The sequence below is a fragment of the Leiobunum rupestre genome, chromosome 1 (assembly GCF_980474605.1).
Source record: "Leiobunum rupestre chromosome 1, qqLeiRupe1.1.hap1, whole genome shotgun sequence".
NCBI lineage: Eukaryota > Metazoa > Arthropoda > Arachnida > Opiliones > Sclerosomatidae > Leiobunum > Leiobunum rupestre.
The window spans coordinates 19,299,009-19,320,212 of record NC_143384.1 but is presented as its reverse complement, the minus strand read 5'-3'; the positions used below and the strand labels follow the sequence as shown (position 1 = coordinate 19,320,212).

Below are 21,204 nucleotides of genomic sequence, written 5' to 3'. Positions count from 1 at the left end.
TCAGACCCTCAGGGAACTCTCACGCAATGTTAAGTCAGACTATCAGCGAACTCTCACACAACGTTAATTTAGACCCTCAGGGAACTCTCACGCAATGTTAAGTCAGACTCTCAGCGAACTCTCACGCAACGTTAATTCAGACTCTCAGCGAACTCTCACGCAACGTTAATACAGACTCTCAGCGAACTCTCACGCAACGTTAAGAAAACTCCTTCTCTACCTGTCCTTCTACTTTATTTTACAAAAACATGTACACTCACATGCATATACATGTACATATACACACATATATATACGTAAATAAACGAATCTCAGCAAACCTTTCGCGGCTTCTAAAATTACTCTCCCATAGCATTGTTATATATTACTAAGCATTTCCGTCCAGTATCACCTATCAAATCTCACAGACATCTCTCACCAGGCTAAGTAGTTTTGCCTCTCACGCAACGTTAATTCAGACTCTCAGCGAATTCTCACGCAACGTTAAGACAACTCCTTCTCTATCTGTCCTTCTACTTTACTTTACAAAAACATGTACACTCACATGCATATACATGTACATATACACACATATATACGTATATATATGAATCTCAGCAAACCTTTCGCGGCTTCTAAAATAACTCTACCATAGCGTTGTAATATATCACTTAGCATTTCCGTCCAGTATCACCTATCAAATCTCACAGACATCTCTCACTCAACGTTAATTCAGACTCTCAGCGCACTCTCACACAATGTTAAGTCAGACTCTCAGCGAACTCTCACGCAACGTTAAGTCAGACTCTCAGTGAACTCTCACGCAACGTTAATTCAGATTCTCAGCGAATTCTCACATAACGTTAATTCAGACTCTCAGCGAACTCTCAAACAATGTTAAGTCAGACTCTCAGCGAACTGTCACGCAACGTTAATTCAGACTCTAAGCGAACTCTCACGCAATGTTAAGTCAGACTCTCAGCGAACTCTCACGAAACGTTAGTTCAGACTCTCAGCGAACTCTCACGCAACGTTAAGTCAGATTCTCAATGAACTCTCACGCAACGTTAATTCAAACTCTCAATTAATTCTCACATAACGTTAATTCAGACTCTCAGCGAACTCTCAGGCAACGTTAATTCAGACTCTCAGCGAAATCTCACGCAACGTTAATTCAGACTCTCAGCGAACTCTCACGCAACGTTAATTCAGACTCCCAGCGAACTCTCACGAACCGTTAAGACAACTCCTTCTCTACCTGTCCTTCTACTTTACTTTACATAAACATGTACACACACATGCATATACATTTACATATACACACATATATATACGTAAATATACGAATCTCAGCAAACCTTTCGCGGCTTCTAAAATTACTCTAATATAGCATTGTTATATATTACAAGGCATTTCCGTCCAGTATCACCTATCAAATCTCACAGACATCTCTCACCAGGCTAAGTAAATTTGCTTCTCACGCAACGTTAATTCAGTCTCTCAGCGAACTCTCACGCAACGTTAAGTCAGATGCTCAGTGAACTCTCACGCAACGTTAATTCAGACTCTCAGCGAATTCTCACATAACGTTAATTCAGACTCTCAGCGAACTCTCACGCAATGTTAAGTCAGACTCTCAGCGAACTCTCACACAACGTTAATTCAGACTCTCAGCGAACTCTCACGCAACGTTAAGTCAGACTCTCAGCGAACTCTCACGCAACGTTAATTCAGACTCTCAGCGAACTCTCACATAACGTTAATTCAGACTCTACGCGTTATATTGTACTTGTGTATTATGTATGAATTAAATAGTCTTAACTTTGAAACATTTGTCGTTCCTTTAACTCCTACCGAAACAACTGGTGGCCTTTTGACTAGTATATGGGTTCTTATTCGGTTGATTGTAGTTCTTGTCTTGGAAACAGTTTGAAGATGTCATTTAGCGTCCCCCCCCCCCCTTGAGTTTTTTCTGTATATTATATTATATTATATTATATTATATTATAATATTTATAGTTATTATATTATTATATTATTATTATAGTATTATATTTTGATATTATTATTACATTTAGAGGTCGGGGACGGTTAATTATTACCCATGATTAAATTGATTTTTTCGGGGAAAAAATTTAAACAAAGAAATTTACCTTTTTATATTTCGGAAATGATTAAAAAACATGTATTATTCGGAAAATTTGAGCTTTTTATCGAAAAAAACGTCGTTTTTCTGATTAATTTTACAAATTTATCAAAAAATTAGCTCAGCAGTTACCATATCTTCTGAGACTGAAGAAGAATCAACGTTATTGAAATCCTTGGAATATGTCTTGGAAATCCATAACTCTGAGATTACTAAATTAACTTCAGTAGGTAATTAGATAGATACAGTTGTACTTACATGATCATGATGCGTGTTTATTTTTTTTATCAACTTCATGAGCTTCATGCACAGGGTTGCCAACGTACGAACTTCTTTTCCCGTGAACCATTTTTCTAGTGATTCTACAAGGAAACTCGGAAGTCAGTTTTTCGCTTTCAATTATTGTTAGTAAGGATTTATAATACCATTTCAAGAATGTATAAATCACGCGGCCCGCGGCTGAGCAATGTTTTCCCGCGAAATGAAAATCTCGGAGTTGGCAACTCTGTTCATGCATTGGATCTAGAACCGAAACTTGAGCTTTTACATGAAGGGTCATCTTCAATGAAATCCAAATTTAATATAACATAAATCCCAACATACTAAACTCTACTGGGCAAATATTAATTAATATTAATTATTAAAGCAACTAGTTACCTCCGTATGATCATCATCTGTTACTTTCAATTCAAGACCATAGAAGTGCTCATCTTGTAAAATGGAAGATGTAATATTTCTGGTATGTTACCAGTACTGTCAATCTGCGTGGTTTCTGAAGTGTCCATTTCATCAAGTCTGCTACAAAAACAGTTTATTTTCTTTTGTCCGGGTTTCATTAAATCTTAAGGAACTGCGGTTTATTTTAGTTTTGTCCGTGACTGATCCTTCCCACTTTTACCAACACGATAATCACTATTGTTGAAGTGCTTACCACGCATAATGTTATTTCGCAGTTTGAAGTTTAATTGTTTAATGGCTATAGGAGCACAACGGTTTGTTAGAATGAGCAAATCTTAAGCGATAAAATGAAATGGTATAATATTATCTATTCTGAAATACTTATAAATGTTTCGTTTCTAAAATACTTCTGAAATTCTATATTGTCTCTCAAAGACCGACTTTGACAGCCAGGAAAGGCCCAAGATTTAGGCATTTTAAGGTTTATGTTTAAATTTACAAATAATTGATTTACTTGAATTACATTTGCAAGTATGTATATGTGTGAATAGTTTGAAGCTTAAAATTATTAGACTTTGAAATTGCTCATACGAATTGCCAATTTAAATTTCCAACCTATTAATAGTTTATCTGCTAGATAGCACCGCGCAACTTTGGGTTGAAATTTCCCAAGTAAAAAACCAAGGATCCTTGACTCTCAATAGTGGCTCTATTTCTTTCTATCTCGATGGAGGGGATCAAAATCATGCAACAACTAAGATGGCAGGCATTAGGGCTAGAGGTGGAAGAAATGGTGCGTGGTCTTTTTGCCGTTAAAATAGATTTTCCTGTAAATGGTGAAAAACCATCGTTCCAAAAGTTTCCCAATAGGTGTTTTCATAAAATCCAATTATGTTGTCCCCCCCCCCTGCAAAAATTGCCCCTCAGTCTTTGGTTGGAGTTCAGTTCAGTACGTTCCAGTTCTAAATCCGTCGGCGCGACACGCATGAAGGTACGTCAACAAGCTGGCAAACATGTTTCCGGAAATATCAATAAAAACCAAAGACTAGAGTATACCCCCTCCTAGGCAGTTCTTTGATTGGGATGTTAAGAAAATAACTATTTCAAAAAAACATTTAACTGTGTCGTTAACTTAACTAACATAATGTCGGGGTAAAGGCCTAGCAAGTGGTCACTTTAAGAGGCTATAACCACAGTCTGGTGTGAGATTGTTTCTGTCAAAGGCCTAAAAACTAACCTGTTTGGTCATTTTAAAGCGTTTATCCATAGTTTTGTCAAGGGGGTTCGCCCTTCCATGAAATCAACTTTCCAATGGGAAACGATTAAAATATTGTTCTTTGAGGACCTTTTGCGTAATAATTCTTACAACCGGGAACGCAACGGCAGATTCTACTCTTCCCCATCACCTTTTTAAATTAAAAAAAAGGAAAATAAATCAAGAAATGAAATAAAAAACCACTACTGCACAGTAAAATGTGATTTTATAAATTAGCTACGGCCATTTCGACGCTTTTACCAGCGTCGTCGTCAGGCAATTACAAAATGATTGATTTGAGTAGAGAGTGCGCGTCGAGACAAGAAATAATACCTTTCTTAAAACCATCTATAGTGGGATTATAAACGCTCCAATGCCGCGAAATTTAAATTTGCGAACAATATTAGTCTAATCATGGAATGGAAACATATTTTTTCTTTTTTCGGGAATATACGGAAAAGTTTCCAGAAAAAATGCCTCGGTCATTAATAAATACGTTCTTGGTATTAAAGCCATATGAAGGATTGTATATTCGTAAACTAGGTAATTTAAATTTAGATAAAGGAGGTCAGGAAGTAACTAATTGGGGAAATATTTTGATTTAAACATTTTTTATTTCTATTTCTATTTTAATAATTCACACTGACTTGCATCTAGGAGCAACAAACACAGCACCCCACACGTGGAGAGCGAAACCTGTCAAAAATCGTGCTTTTTCTTGCGTACAGTTTTCATTGGTTAGACGCTTTAGCGCCTGCTGCCGTCGGAAGGGGAAAATTCGGAAATTGTCTTCCCCCCGCCTGTAAAACGATCAGCGTAAAGGTTCGTCCAATGAAATTTGTACGCAACACTGCCTTAGCGTGTTTAAAGGCTAGCTGCGTTCTCCTTGTGTTTGTTGCTCCTAGCTTGCGTATACTTTGGATTTATAGCTTACATTGATTTTATTAGGCGCATAAATTGTTATAATCAGAATAACTTTTGTATATTATTTAACACGTTGACCTTCTGCTCACGTGATTTTAGAAAATGGTGCGTGGTGAAATTTTAAATCAAATTAAAACTAACGATCGACTGAAGAAGGGCCTCGGCTCGAAACGTCTTGTTTAAAATAAAGTTATCTCGTCTAATCCCATGCCGTTTTCTCTGATCATAATTTCTACTAATATTCACCATGGTAAATAATAGGTTTAATAAATATGAAATATATTCATTGGAATCTTAAGCAACATTATTTAATATTTTAATTTATTTGGTTTTACTATTTTGCATTTAATACAATGGCGCGTAATAGGTTCCCTTCGTTGAACTTTATAGTATTACGATAAAGTGTATAAATTACTACCGGTTATTTTTTAACAATTGAAATTCTCAAAGGAAAACATCTTACGAGAGGTCCAAGGTTAAAAATTGCGATTCCCAATTAACGAACGGAGTGGCGCTTCCACATTCAGAATCTACAACGATTTGTTTTTATCAAACATGTTTTTATTTCCACTTCGGTAGAATGGTCGAGAGGGAGCGCAGGTTAGCCTCGCACCACCGTGTGCTTGAATCGCGCACGTCAGTTTTGGGGAACCAATGAGAACCGGGAGGAATTAGGGGGAAGGAGTTTACTGTTAGAGTGAGGTTGGGGTTCAAAGCAACGGCCAAAATCGTCGCGACCAAGTCATTCTTCCTACGTAGAAATAAAAACATTCTTGGTGCTACGACGGACGAGCCGAAAACCTGTTGTACAGGTAAAATGAAGGTCCTCGAAATCACGTCGCGCCGACGTATCACGCAATGTGGAAAAGTTGAAATCCTCCACTCTTCAAAGACAAATAAAATCATTAATGTTCCAAAGTTTTGTGTGTCGTAGTAAAATTAATTAAAAAAATGTTTTAAAATAAGCTATTGCGTCTTCTAAATGGTAAGGATTTTACGTATTTTTTATTCTTTGATCTGTGCGATTAGTGGTTTTAGGCAATCTAGTCGGTTATCGAGTATAAAATTTTTTCATCGAGTATTTGAGTCGAGTATAAGTCGAGTCGAGTAATTGAGTACTTGATTAGGGCGAAACTTTCTCTTATTCGATTCGAGTAACCACAAAAAGACCTCTAGTAATATTCTTATGGAGAACTTGATTAGGAGCTGGTTTTATTCATAATAATATGAAATTCAATTTAAAAGGAATATGAAGTAACTTTCAATGCTGAAACATATTCCTTTAATTTAAATGAACCCCAGTTTCCACAACTTTGTAGGTACCCTTTATTGCCCCCCAAAATTTTGTAAAAACCCCTCTTTGACCTTTGAAGCAACGAGGTTAGAAAAAAACAAATACTCGACGAGTTTAGAGAGCAGCTTATTCGAGTAATTAACGGTTTTTTGTAACCGCCAAAACTAGTTTTAATTATTAAAAGCTTCACGCGAAGTTTAAAGTTTGGTCGGAATTATCGCCGCCATCCGATTAAGTTTTAAATTGAATGTGCGAAAGCTTTTGCCTCTTTCAGAATGATCTCTGGAACGTAAAATAATAAATGTTTGCCCTCAAATGTTGCGATTAAACCATCGATCTAAAATATCCTCAGAGTGAAAACGGTAAAGCTCAAAAAATGTTACAGGAAAAATAGGAAATTTGTTGTAGGATTAAAGGATTTTGTAAAGGAAAATATAAAATAATTTCTATTGAATTTATTAGAAAATACACCATTCAAATATGAACACTGCCATAAATGTTTTCTAAATTCCTGTTTATTTTCGTAGTTTTGATTGACATCTATATCAAAATATGTACGACAAATTATCTATAAATCCAAAAGCGGTTTGTGGTTTCCTCACACATTTAGTTGACGAGTATTAAAGCGTTATATTTGCTCTGCTCCAAGCCTGTAGAAAAAGATGATTTACTTCGCAGATTTAATTATTGTTTTTCTTTTGCTTAAAAATCATCTCGTGAAAATAATTAACAATAACAAAATATCTTTAATAAAAATCAATAGTGCTACATCGTTCGTCTTTGAATACATTTTTATAAACTAGGTTTTGAGAATAATTTGAAGCTAAAAGCGGATGTGATTACGAATGAAGATGGTCGAAAAAATTACGCAATTCCGTTAATTTATTTTTACAAGCGTTTTGACAAAATAAAATCTTATACAATAGGTGATTATGAAAAATATCGGTGGTCACGTGATTTGGTTAAGTACTACCAAATTAAAAGTATCAAAATTGGCCCTTTTTGTAAATTCGTCTGGCTAGTTGGGCAAGGGTTAGCGAGATTTCTATTATTTCATTGTTCAATCGAAAGGATTTTTCGTTTTTCGTTTTGAGAGAAGTTTGCAAAGTCGTTAAATTAAGGTAATTGATTTATTAAATGAAATATTTTTAAATTCTATCCAAATTGATTTTAATTCATTTTCAGGAATAATGGAAACATGTATGAATATATAACTTGTGTCTTCTATTAAAATTGGGCTTGTTTCTTTATCAATACTTGGTTTAGAACTATAAGAAATAAAAAAAATATATAATAAATTTGTTAACTTTATGTATTTTTAATAATTTTAGAAAAATACTAACTTTTCAAACAATCAATCCATGGTTGGTGCTTTTTACTAAACGCGGATGACCGCGGGCCTCGGTAGGTGCAGACGAATTTAAGCAGCCGACGCTTTGTCAAAAAATAGCCAACTCCCGTGAGCCTTTGCGCGCAATTCTTTTTCATAATCACCTATCCCTCTAAAGTTTGTAGTTCATTTTCGTGTCAGACAATACCTCTCATCTATTATTTAATAAATTAATAATAATTTATTATTAATAACAATTTATAATTAATAATAATTTATAATTAATAATAATTTATAATTTATAATAATTTATAATTAATAATAATTTATTATTAATAATAATTTATAATTAATAATAATTTAGAATTAATAATAATTTATAATTAATAATAATTTATAATTTATAATAATTTATAATTAATAATAATTTATTATTAATAATAATTTATAATTAATAATAATTTAGAATTAATAATAATTTATAATTAATAATAAATGTACCAAACATTTTTATGGCAAACAACGCCGTGTTCCATGCGGAACATGTGGTAGGCGTGTACATCGTGATTGCGTTTCTCACTTAATTGATGCGGAATTCGACAATCTCTGGGATGGATCTGATCCTAAACACAGTCTTTTCACCTGCTCCTCGTGTAAATCAAAGAAAAAAAGAAGGAACAAAAGTTGAAACACGCTATGAACACCTCTGAAACTTCTATCTCTTCAAATCCTGGGGGCGCTAATAGTTCTCAAAATCTGAACGAGTCTGTAAACTCCAGCTATACCCTACCTAAGGGGTTTGTTCAGGGACCAGAAATGGATGCCCTGAATGATATCTTTAACGTGTTCCTCAAAACCGACAGCTTAACTCGCGACAAGCGGTCGATCATCGACTCATCACATTCTAAGTTAATACTACTAGTGGACCTTGTCAGAGACCTACATGACACGGTATCGTCTCTTGCCGCTGATAATGCGACATCGAAAGCTACTATTGGCATTCTCGTTTCTGAAATAACCGACTTAAGATCTGAAAAAGCTAGTCTGAAAAGTAACAACACTACTTCCTGCACTACCGTTCCTCTGGCGCCATTTCCAGAACCTCATTCTTTTGCTGGATGTCTTACTTCAACCAACACCCAGCAACCATCCTTTAGCTCAGACAACACCAATGCGCAGACCTCGCATAATAGATTGACGTATGCGCTAAAAGCCGACCCAGTCATCCCTCGGCAACACAGCGCCATTATCAAAAAACCTGTTCGTGATAGCTACAAAGGAACCAAAACGGAATCTAAACTGAAGGAATCTACCACTCACCTGAAACCCACTAGGATGGCACTCTTTGTGACCAGGCTATCTCCAGAAACTACTGAAGGTGACATTGCGGATTTTTTCCTAGACGAAACTGAACTAAAATCGATTAAATGTACAAAGCTCAAAACTAAATTTAATTCTTACGCGTCTTTCCATGTCAGTGCTGATATTTCAGAATTTTCTAATTTACAAGACCCTGAAAACTGGCCAAAAAATTGTCTGTTCAAGGTTTTTCAGGGTAGACTGCGCGATGAACACGTTTATTCCCAGAGCCCTATTATTCATTAATCTATGTCAAAAACTATTACTATTGGTTACCAAAATACGGGTGGTCTCAGGACTAAATCTACTACTTTCTTTCAAAACGTTAATCTAACCTCTCTCGATATCATCTGCATAACCGAAACCTGGTTTAATTCTAGCCACTTCAACTCTGACTATTTTCCCAGCTACTTCAACATATTTCGCTCGGATAGAAACAATTCCGACAACCCGGATATCCGGGGTGGGGGCGCCCTTATAGCAATTAACAATAACTTAACAGTTCTACGTCGCACTGACTTAGAGGGCATCCCGGAATGTGTTTTTGTCGAAGTTAAAATCAATTCGGTAACCTCTGTTATTATTGGTAATGTTTATCTACCCCCGAATGCGAGTGACACACTTTACGAATTGTTTAGTACACATTGGCAACTTCACTCAAAAAAATTTAAATCAGGTACTGACATTATTATACTAGGAGACTTCAATTTAACTAAAGTAGATTGGTTTCATAACAGCACTGTCAACTGTTCTTCAGCTATCAAGAAAAAAGCTACTCATATCTTTGACGTTTGCTACTCTAGCAACTTAGCACAACACTGTAATTTTAAAAATTACTATGGAAACACCCTAGATCTTTGTTTAACTAATATAAATAATATCAACATTTCCCCTATGAACAACCCCTTCGTTAATATTGATAAACCTCATCCACCACTTACTTTAGATTACACTTCGAACTTTGAAAAATCCATTCCTCTTACCTCCGAAACATATAACTATCCTAAAGGTGACTATCTTAAATTATATACTTTCCTCCGCGATTACGATTGGTCTTGTCTTTACGGTGCTACTGACGTTGACATCTGTGTCGATTTACTGACCAGCGCTGTTAACTGGGCCATGAACACCTCGATTCCAAAACTAGTACGCAAAAGCTTTAAAAACTTTCCTAACTGGTATTCTGCAGAACTAATAGCCACTCTAAAACGTAAAAATTATTACCACAAAAAATCTAAGCGAACTAAAAACTCTAGTGATCTTGATCAATTTCGGCATTTTCGTTCACTTTCCAAAACACTAATAACTAGAGATTGTAAAGAAAATACGAAAAACATATGTGATATGGCCCTTAAACATCCAAAAATGTTTTGGGGTTATATTAAAAATAATACCAAAGGGAAACCTATGGATATCCGCCTGAAGCGTAACCATAACGTACTTACTAAACCTAACGATCTAGCAAACGAATTTCTTGATGTTTTTTCCAAAATTTCTGTAGATACCACGGCAGTTGATCAATCATTCGATTATGACACTAACATTTTTCATTCGGACACTTATAGCAGCGTTACTATTTCTCAATCAGATATTAAAGAGGCAATTACCGAATTAAAACTAACTTTCTCAACTGGGAGCGATAATATTCCTGCTTTTATAATTAAGGGTTGCGGTGACCTTCTACTGCCATTATTAGAGCATTTATTCAATCTGTCCATAAAAACTAATAAATTCCCAAATTCATGGAAAACATCAATAGTGTGTCCAATTTTTAAAAGCGGTTACGCGGGTGATTCTAAAAACTATCGACCTATATCTCTGCTATGTGTGTTCGCGAAAATATTCGACCGAATTATGCACAAATATTTTTCAAATTGGTTTAATACATTTCCTAACTCTGCCCAACATGGTTTCCTTAAAGGCAAAAGCGTTGAGACGAATCATGTTAATTTTTTAAACAAATTAACTGAAAGTGTAGAAAATCAGAAACAAACTGATGTAGTATTTATCGATCTCGCGAAAGCTTTTGACCGAGTATCTCACCCGACTCTATTGCAAAAAATAGCAAATTTGGTGTTCATGGCGATTTATTGCGCTGGTTGGGCAGTTATCTGAATAACCGGAACAATTTGTTAAAATGTAACGGTGTTGTTACCGCGGTTAGCTATGGAGTAAACTGTGGAGTACCCCAGGGTAGTTCCCTGGGCCCGCTTTTATTTAACATTTATATATATGACTTACAATTCGTTATTAAACATTCCAACATATATCAATTTGCCGATGATAATAAAATATGCAGAACCATTCTTAATTTAACTGACTGTTTAAAACTACAAGAAGACCTGAATAATGTTGCTAAGTGGTGCTCCAAAAATAATTTACCAATCAATCCCCTTAAATCTGTGTTAATCTCTTTTAGTAGGAAAATGGAAATAATTCGGTACTTTTACAAAATTAACGGTGACACCGTCCCACGCCAGGACTCGGTTAAAGACCTCGGAGTGTACCTCGACCAAGGACTATACTTTAGAAAACATATTCAATACACTGTCAATAGCTGCAGAATACTACTCGGCGTTATTCTAAAACTCTCGAAAAAAATTAATTCTAAATTCCACTATATTTTACTGTATAAAAGTCTTATCTTCTCGAAGGTCATGTACGGCTCTTTGGCCTGGGGAGGCTGTAGCACTTATCTTTTATTAAGTATCGAAGCTATTCAAAAGAAGTTTATCGAATATCTGCATACTAACTTCACTAAAAGTCATATTTACAATTATAATCTATTATTAGAAGACCTAAACATGGAAAAACTCAATGTAACTCGAGAGAAATCCGAGATTATCTTCCTATATAAATTGTTCCATAACTCAATCCCAAGTGAAGACTTACTGTATAATATCAATTTTTCCGTCACAAATTATTCTATTAGAAACGTAAATCTATTTAAAACTATTAAAAGCCCCTTAAATCCTATCTCTAGAATCTTAAAAACTTCGAACAAATACGGTAGAGATATTGATCTGTTCAGCTGTACAATAAGAGACATAAAAAATCTCCAACCTCACTAGCTTTAAGACACTCTCTAAACATTTGTAACTATTGTTTATATTTTCATTCTAATTGTGTTTATATAATCTTTTAACCTTCTCGTTTTTTCCTTATTTATTTTTCTTACATTGTGTATCAACTTGCTGATGCTGTAACTAGTATTGTTTTGGTGCACATTAAATTTCATTTCATTTCATTTTAATTTCAAATTTATAATTAATAATAATTTATAATTAATAATAATTTATTATTAATAATAATTTATAATTAATAATAACTTATAATTTATAATAATTTATAATTAATAATAATTTATAATTAATAATAATTTATAATTTATAATAATTTATAATTAATAATAATTTATAATTTATAATAATTTATAATTAATAATAATTTATAATTAATAATAATTTATAATTAATAGGAATTTATAATTAAAAATAAGTGTTTCAATAAAATACAGGAGGTCACGTGTAAATAGTTTTTTCTACGTCACTAGCTATAGTTATGGAAAATAGAGAACGCGCTCTGGAGACGATTAAGATTTCGGAACTTGAGTTTCACGAGCGAAACTCGCTTGTAAATAAAATACTAAAAAGCTTGAGACGCAAGCTCATTCCATGACAAATCAAACATTTTTTTTAATTTGTCCGCCCTACCTTCCACCTCCGACTTTGGTCAGGTTTGGGCTGGATACTGAGCCTCGGCTCAGGCTAACGGAGAGGGTCCGTGCAAACTGGCCGCCTCGGAGGATAGGGTAGCCTGCTGTGGGGCGGCGTTTTTCCGTATGAGGCGCAGTGGTCCTGTTTCCCGGCCTTTTGGAACCACACCGGGATCTCCGGTGCCAGCTGTGCCGGGTTACTTGGGCTGCTCTGTGCCCGTCGTTCCCCTTTAGGAGCTCTCTCCAAAGGGTTTGACTCTTTACCTACGTAGGTAGGGTGTCGGCTGGCATTGCTACCGCATCCAATCTTAATCCCACTGCCGTGTGCGAAGTGGGAAATGCTCCACAAATGCTGAACCTTCTGCTTGGTTAAGTGGCTCGCGTCAAAGGTTCAACCATCGGTAGTAGGGTACTACACATGCTGGATTTGGCACCTGTCCGGGCTGTGGACGCTGGCGTAGGGCACTATGATGATAGACGTCCGGTAATATGGTCTCTCTTACTAGGTGCATGGGGCTATAAATTTGACACACCCTACCCTCTTAGATTTCGCCAAAATTTGGCTTACAAATTATTCACTTGGTCAATTGGTGCTGTAGAAAAGAATTTTTTTTCTCCAAAACTAAAAATAATATATTGGGTTTTCAACATTATCTCGTAAATCAAGGATGAGGAATTCAAAAAAAATATTGGAAATTTTTTAAAAATTGAGTAAAAAGTAAAGGTCAAAGGTCAAATGATTCAATCTGAATTTTCATAAATAACAGTTCAATGTGGTATGTTTTAGATTTTTTTTTGAAAAGAAAGCAAAAATGTCTTTTTAATAACTTAGTTTCGGTTAAAATCGGACTATTTTGTCAAAAGATATTAATTTTTGACTTCAGAGGCCATGGTCACTTTTTTCCATTTTTGGCCAAATTCGGTATTAAATATCTCCAAAACTGGTTAGAGTTCATTAAAAATAATTTGGAAATCGGCTTTTTGGGCCAAAATGACCTTATAAACCTCTGGTTGATTTGTCACGAAATGACGCCGCAGCGAAAAACATTTTATACTTTTCAATTGTTTCATTTTACGGAAACATATATTAATAAATAAGTAATTTAGCAGAGGACGAAATATTTCTGACCGCGGGTATCTGATATTTCGAGTTTATAGTTTATTGGAAAAAAAGAATGTTCGTGCCACTCCTTCGCTAATTCTTCTTGAAGGAAGACAAAGTATTTCTTCGCATTATGACGATTTGAAAACACATGCACTTATTAGGTGGTTTGCACTGAAAACTGCGCAGGCGTTAACTCTGAACTACATTTAATGTTTATATTTAATGTATATGCTTTGGCGAACCAATGTCCCGTATCTTAAGGAAGATCATTGATCGGAAACTAAGAATAGATTTTTGTGAGACCCGTTACTGGAACCAGTTACAACAGTCATCGAAGTCATATAAGTGCGTGATGACGGATCACTCTGTTCTGATGTGTCATATGACGGCTTAGGACTCTCTGAAGTGGTCTGTAAATATTCTTTTGAAGCTCCCTCACGAGGGGTTGACTGGAGTTTTTCTTGAACTTAAATAAGCTAGCTCTCAATACTGCCCATTTATCGGTTAAACACACCATCGCATGTGGGGTGGCGGAGTGGTTAGCACTTTCGCCTCGCATCAAGAGGAGCCGGGTTCGATCCCAACTTGTGGCACTGGGTGAAAACTCGGAACAACTCCTTCCGCGTTGAGTTTGCAAGTTCTCTCCTCACTGGTTTAAGGGGTTTTACACCGAGCTCTTCGGTTTCCCCTTCCATAAAAACTTGTTGAGGTTAACGGCAATAGTTAGTGTAGGGAGCTGTTGGCTCGCGTGGCTTGCAGGGCTTGCCACCACATTCCTTCGCATTGTAACCCGGCCACCGGAATTAAAAGCCTTAAAAGTCGCTCGATGACTTGGGTCTCAGGTGGTGCCTTGGGTATTAGCCTAGCTTATTATGATTATTATTGTTTTATTACAGTAAAATATTTTGAAAAACTAATGTTCTATTAACGTAGGCTGCCTTAGTTAAATATAACAAATATACCTTATGCCTAATGCTTTCAAAAATTACAACTAAGAAGGACTAAACATCAGTGTAATTAGGAAATACAAAATTGTTACCGTTGCGAGTCTAACAAGGAGACATCCCGAAGTGTCACCCACCGATTTTGTTCAAACTCGGGGGATTGGTAGACCTTCGTGTATCATGAAAAATACTAAAGGGAATTTATTCAATGGGCAACCGGTTTGCCATGGCAACGAAAAATGTCTTTGACAACGCAAAATATAAAATTTTCCCATTGACAATAACATCGGATTTGGACCTCAAATTGATCAAATGTTGATCAATTTTGATGTTTTTTTGTCAATTTTTTTTTTTTTCTATTTTTGGCATTTTCGAAATTTTGAAATTTGTTAAAATTTTTCCTAGGAATCGGTCAGAATCCCATGTTATTGTCAATGGGAAAATTTAATATTTTGTGTTGTCAAAAACATTTTTCGTTGTCATGGCAAAACGGTTGCCCATTGAATAAATTCCCTTTAGGAATGTTCATGATACATGAAGGTCTACCAATCCCCCGATTTTGAACAAAATCGGTGGGTTACACTTCGGGATGTCTCCTTGTAAGTTCATTAAATGCAATATAATAAATTAAGATTATTCAAGAAAACTAAACTTAAGGTTCAGATGTTCAATCGAAATTGTTTCCGTGTGGTTTTTTTTTACCTTTTGCACCAGTCTATACCCAAGACATCTAGCGACTTATAATTCCATTTAATTCAGCTGGCCGGATTACAATGCGTAGGAGGGTGGTGGCAAGCCCTTCGTGCCACGCGAGTCAACAGCTCCCTACACTCATTACTTCCACCTCAACTAGTTTTGAGGGAAACCGAAGAGCTTGGAAGGAAGTAGGAGTAGCTAGATTTTTCACCCAGTGCCGCAAGCGAGACGAAAGTGCGAACCACTCAACCAACCCACTTACTTAGATAATATAATTCAAGTTTTAATTATTTTATCTTAATCTTTAGAAACATGCGTGGAAGATTTTGGAAATGTTTGTTGATTGAAACATTTATATTGATCATAAAAGAAACGAACCAAGCCCAAACAAGCGAGTCAAATTCTACAGCAACTACTTCAAGTTAGTTTATTTTCTGATTTTTTTAAAGCTCGAGTAAAAATATTAAATTTAGTACATTTCTTAACTTAATAATTTCAGTCGCTAAATCGTACCTTCGGGTTACACGTTGCTAAATTCCAATTCGGTCGTTTGTTTCCCAAATCAGCACTTAGAAACACGCAACCAGAATGTTTTACGAGAGATGAGAGGTACTGAATTAATATTGAGTTTGAAACTAGCTCCATGTTTAATTTAAATTTGTATCACAAGTATCGGCAAAATTCTCTCTGTCTGTACATTAGTTGAAAGACTTGGAAATATTTAATCCAAAAGCCGTCTGCTATTTATATTAAATTTAGTTGAAGGGTATTCCGGCAGATGGCGTTAGATGTCCTATTGAAATCGATTACAACGCTAGTTTATTCTAACATGTACCAAGAATCTAAGGGGACTCACTGTTCAAGCTTTAAAAAGCACGCGTGAATACTCGAAATACGAAAATCATGGTTAATTTTAGTTCAATGTGGACAAACTTGGGGTCGCTGCAATCGATTTCCGGCGTACTTTCGTTGAGAAGCTGGAGCGTTCACGTTCATTTCGACAAAATGGCGCCGTTGTTGTCGGTTAAATGATGAAGCTTAGAAAGTTTTGAGCCTTTTATTTTTGAAATTGGTTATTTAAAAGTTTAAGTAATGGTAATTAACCATTGTGTTAAGTAAAAATAATCAGTAAGCCACGTATGGCTGAGGTTTTTTTTATCAAATTCACGGGAATGCATTTCATTTCTAAACTTAAAAAAATTCATGAACTAAGCCTAACCTGACTTTATCGCTTAAGCACCGACTAAGCCTCTCGTAGTGATAGTTGAACAGAATTCTTGAGGCGCTTCAAAGCGGCTGATGTATCTCAGGCTTCCGATTTAGGCCACGCCTACCGTGTCCAAATATCGGGAACAGTGAGACCCCTTAAATTCTTGGTCCATGATTCGAAGTATATATCATGACTTTTGCTAAAGACTGGTTCAGCCCTACATGGTTTTACTATTTCTTTAGTATTATTCGATTACTCGCGTGTGTTCTTCTGGAATCCGGTAAGCTAGCAAATGAGTGTACAAAACGTAACTTAGAAACCTGTTGGTATCCTTGATCATCGAAATTGATTGAAAACTAGTTATGGTGTTTAATTGTCCCGTGACCGTGGTTTTGAACTGTTAAACTTGCAATTGAGAAAACCAATAATGTATATTTTTACGTCTAAACCACCGAATGATTTTGGGGGTGCGAAAGATAATTTTTTTGTGTGAAACTAGCTTAGTATACATACATTTCTATAAATTTGATGATTTTAATGAACAAACGTGTGAAAATATATTTATATTTACGACATGTTTTATATAGAGTTAATTTAGTTTAAAATATTAAATTTTCTAAATATTGTATAAAATCTTTGAACTTTTTCCAAAATAGTTAGGTACAGAAATGCCATTTTATATTTGTTCCTATTGCAATTTAGTAGTTTTACTAAAGTATTGGTAAAAAGTTTGACAGCGCCGTTATCTATTAGCACTTGATTAACCTTAATTAAAACAAGCTTTACTTCAACATATTATTTTCAATTAATTAAGTAAAAACAATTAATTCACAACACTGTTGCGCACGAATGGCCTTGGTTTTAAGACATCTTATTTTGTCTAAGCGTTTTCTTCCATCTTCCCAGCGCCCTCACTGAATACAGATCCGTCTTGTAAGAATTTCACAGTGGGAAATCCAGATGCCAAAGAATTTTACTCGCCAAATTATCCGGAGTCGTATCCACCTTCCGTGCGTTGCATCTTCATTATCACAGGTAAAAGTAAATTAATTACAGGTCGACATTAAAGATTCTAAGCTCACGCGGCAATTAGTCTACCACTTGAATAAAATAAAAATTATTCAAAAAAATTACTCCTTAAACGAACAAAATAACAAACCCTTAAAATTATTAATTTTAAAAATTAGTATTTCTGAAATGAGAAAAAAGTTTTAAGTTTTAAATATTTCAAACATTTGGTACCGTTTACTATCCTTTTAAGAACTTTTGAGTTCACTATCCCTTTAAGAAGTTTTGAATTCACTATATCTCTAAAAATTTTCATGACGATTCTTCTTTATAGAATTATTAAAGTTTACTGTTCCTTTAATTTTTTTCAAAATGTTTGTTGAATTTCATGAAAACTATATGTTGGACTTCAATGAACTTTTTAAAAATTGTATTTATTAATATGGTAATTTAGAAATCTTCGATCTGTTTCTATAGTATAAAATCAGGTCGGCAAAATGTGACCAAGAAGGCATGCCTGGCTGAACCCATTCTTCACGACCCCGCAACAAAAGGAGCTGCGCTTCAATTAGAATTGGCGCCACCTAGGGAATATGAACTCAATGATTACTCTTTAGGCTGTGACACATTATATAGCTATTCCCTGCTCGCTTTAATGGGCAAACGGAAGCTCTCTTGGCCGTTTTCACTTCCGAAGAAATCAGTAATTTTCAGCAAAATTATCTCGAGGAATTGCATTGAACTGATTAGCTACCTTTAAAGCAAGTGCAGTAGCTCTTTTTTCAATAGATGTCGCTAGCGTCGAAATCAAATAGTCGGTACTTATAGGTATCCCTCGCGTTGATTGGCTCGTTTGTAAATTGGTCAATAACATAAATTACAGCAATTATAAACAATATTTTTACATGGGATATATAATTTAGGTTTAAGTCCGTTAAGTAGAGTTTAAGTTGCCGAACTTAAATACTCTACTGATTTGTATTCGGCATCTAATAGTTAGATCAGTTTTGGGTCGGAAATAAGCATTAACATCAAGTCGGCCCGAAGTCGTTTCGGAGTCGGTTCTTAGATCTATTAAAAGGCGATTAAGAATCGACGTTTTGCAGCCGACCGATCGTTTTACCCCTAGGACATTTCGACCGTAAATCCAAAGGTCGGCCGATTTTAGTGTTAGTACCTTTTTGCCGACGTCGGCCCGACTCTAATTTGCTACAGGGGTCATGGCTATCTCGAATAACAGGGGCCTTTTCATAATACAGGTGGCAATGAGAGAGCCGACAGTTGCTCTTATATCTGCAGGTACACTCTTTCTAGTGCATAAGAGAATTTCTACGCGAATACTTTGAGATATTTACAATCATTGAAATGAACTCAAAACCAATTAAAATTTCAGCTCCATCGAATCATCTAATTCGGGTTCAATTTTCGGAATTCACTTTGTCCTTCAAAGATAAACTGGAAATCAGAGATGGCGCCACTGAATCATCCGAATTGCTCTATAAGTTGAGTGGTTCCAAGGTTCCTCGTCTCATTGTTTCAACGGGAACTGACCTCCATTTGACATTCATTTCTTACGAAACCGTCGAACTCGCTAGTTTCAAAGCCAATTACACATTTCTGCCTATTGGTAAGAGCACATTTTCTACAAACAATTGTTCAAGTTTTTGCAACATATTTTTCATAAAAGTATATTTATGGTGATAGATTTTAGATAGGTTTCAAAGGATAATTTTTAACTCCGGGTTAAAGCGACTTAAAATTACTTTCCCCGACGGAAATGACTTGAGCCCCCGTCCGAATTTGAATCTAACTGGAATCAAAATACAACCAGTTTGATCCCAAATCTATTTGGATCAGTTAGTTTTCATCAAATCGGAATAAAGTTGAATTTCATACACGGTAATTGGATCAAATGGAACACATTTCAGCCTATATAAATAAATATTGAATTAAAATTATTTATAATAATAATATATAATGAATTATTTTTGTGTACAGAAACATTCGGTTAAATTACACAAATAACCTAAGCTAGACACCAATTTAACTGAATTGAAAATAATGTATACGATTCTTTGTAAGAGATAAATATGTTTAAATCATTGTTTAGTAGCGGTCAATTGGTTAAGTAATTAAATTTCTAATTAAAAGTTGCAAAACTGGGTTATAAAACCAAAACATTTCGAAGTAAATCAAGTATTTTCTGTTGGCAATCACACGCCGCATTTCGGGATTTGGGTGATATTTTGGTTTAATAAATAACAATTTTTATAAATCCTTTTGAGATGTAGAATTTGTGGATAATATCAAGATTTCCAGATATCATTGGATAAATTACTGCAGTCAAAAGAGTGTTTTAGTAAATGTACGATCTCATTGCAGATAAAACCGCGTGCCACAACTTCAGCGTGGGAAATCCGCAAACCCAGGAACTGAGTTCACCGCTTTTCGCCAATTCTTCAAGTGGCAGCCTCATTTGCGTCAAAATTATAACTGGTATTTTTACTTTTTTTAAAATCTACATTCTGTTTCGAGTGAGGATATTGCAAATCGACGTGTGACAATTACACGACAACAAACAAAGGCGGCAAATACAGTGCGCTGGTGCAACGGACAGTATCATCCTAAATATAATGCCATTTTTACGGAATTAGGGAGCTGCTCTTTTTCCGAATAATTCCATTTTCACCGTCCAATATTTGATACTGCGGGACAAAGCATAAATTACGCTTTGTTTAAATACATTCTTCAGTACCGAATTTTTCGGGCGATTTATTTTTAACCACAGCAATATCCATAAGTACCACTTAAAAGTCGAAGACAAGATTCGACAAGCGTAGAAGGTCATGGTGGACGAGTGGAAGGGGAGGAGGTCAATTACAAGGGGTAAAGATAGGCGCGGAAAAAATCGTACCCTGCTAGAACGTGGGTCGACCCTCAACGGGCCAAAGGGGTGCACTAATGGGGGGCTTTATCAGGGTGTCGGGGTAACCAAAATCGGTGTTGGCGCCGTGAGCAAAACAAAATAAAAAATTGCGCCCCAGTGTATTCTTAGGAATATATTCATATAGAGGACACTATTCTATATATTTAATCTTATCAAGCTCTTGAAAAGTTAAACTAACTAACAATTACTCGCTTGCCAAGTGGTTTTCAACCTGCGGAAACCTCAAAAAATGTATATTCCAAGTTTAAAAACCAAAATAACAATTTTCTTATCAAGCTAATCTAGTCTATTCTACCTCATATTTGTGATGTTTTGATTGAAGGAAAATTCCACCTTATATATATTTATTTATTAATAAGCTTGTCTATATCAGTTATATGATAAATCATAAACATTTTTTTAAATTCTTCTATAATTAAGTTTAACTACTTAAAAAGTTACTAAAATTGCTTTGCAACAATCGGGATATTATTTATTTAAAATTTCAGGGGTTCCGCGGATTTTGGTTCTGATAGCGAAGAGTTTCTTGAAAAATCAAGGTTGAAAACCCCTGCCCTAGCTCGAAGCTAGGGTCAATAGAGTAAAGATATACGTAACCCCTACTATAGAATTTA

General features: G+C 35.3%; 1 protein-coding gene across 1 annotated transcript; it reads left to right on the top strand.

The window, feature by feature from the left end:
• Positions 1-9,214: 9,214 nt before the first annotated feature.
• On the top strand, positions 9,215-11,080 carry LOC149961262 (uncharacterized). The gene has a single exon (XM_090160202.1). It carries the CDS (start codon positions 9,215-9,217, stop codon positions 11,078-11,080), a length of 1,866 nt encoding a protein of 621 aa, XP_090016328.1.
• Positions 11,081-21,204: the final 10,124 nt, after the last annotated feature.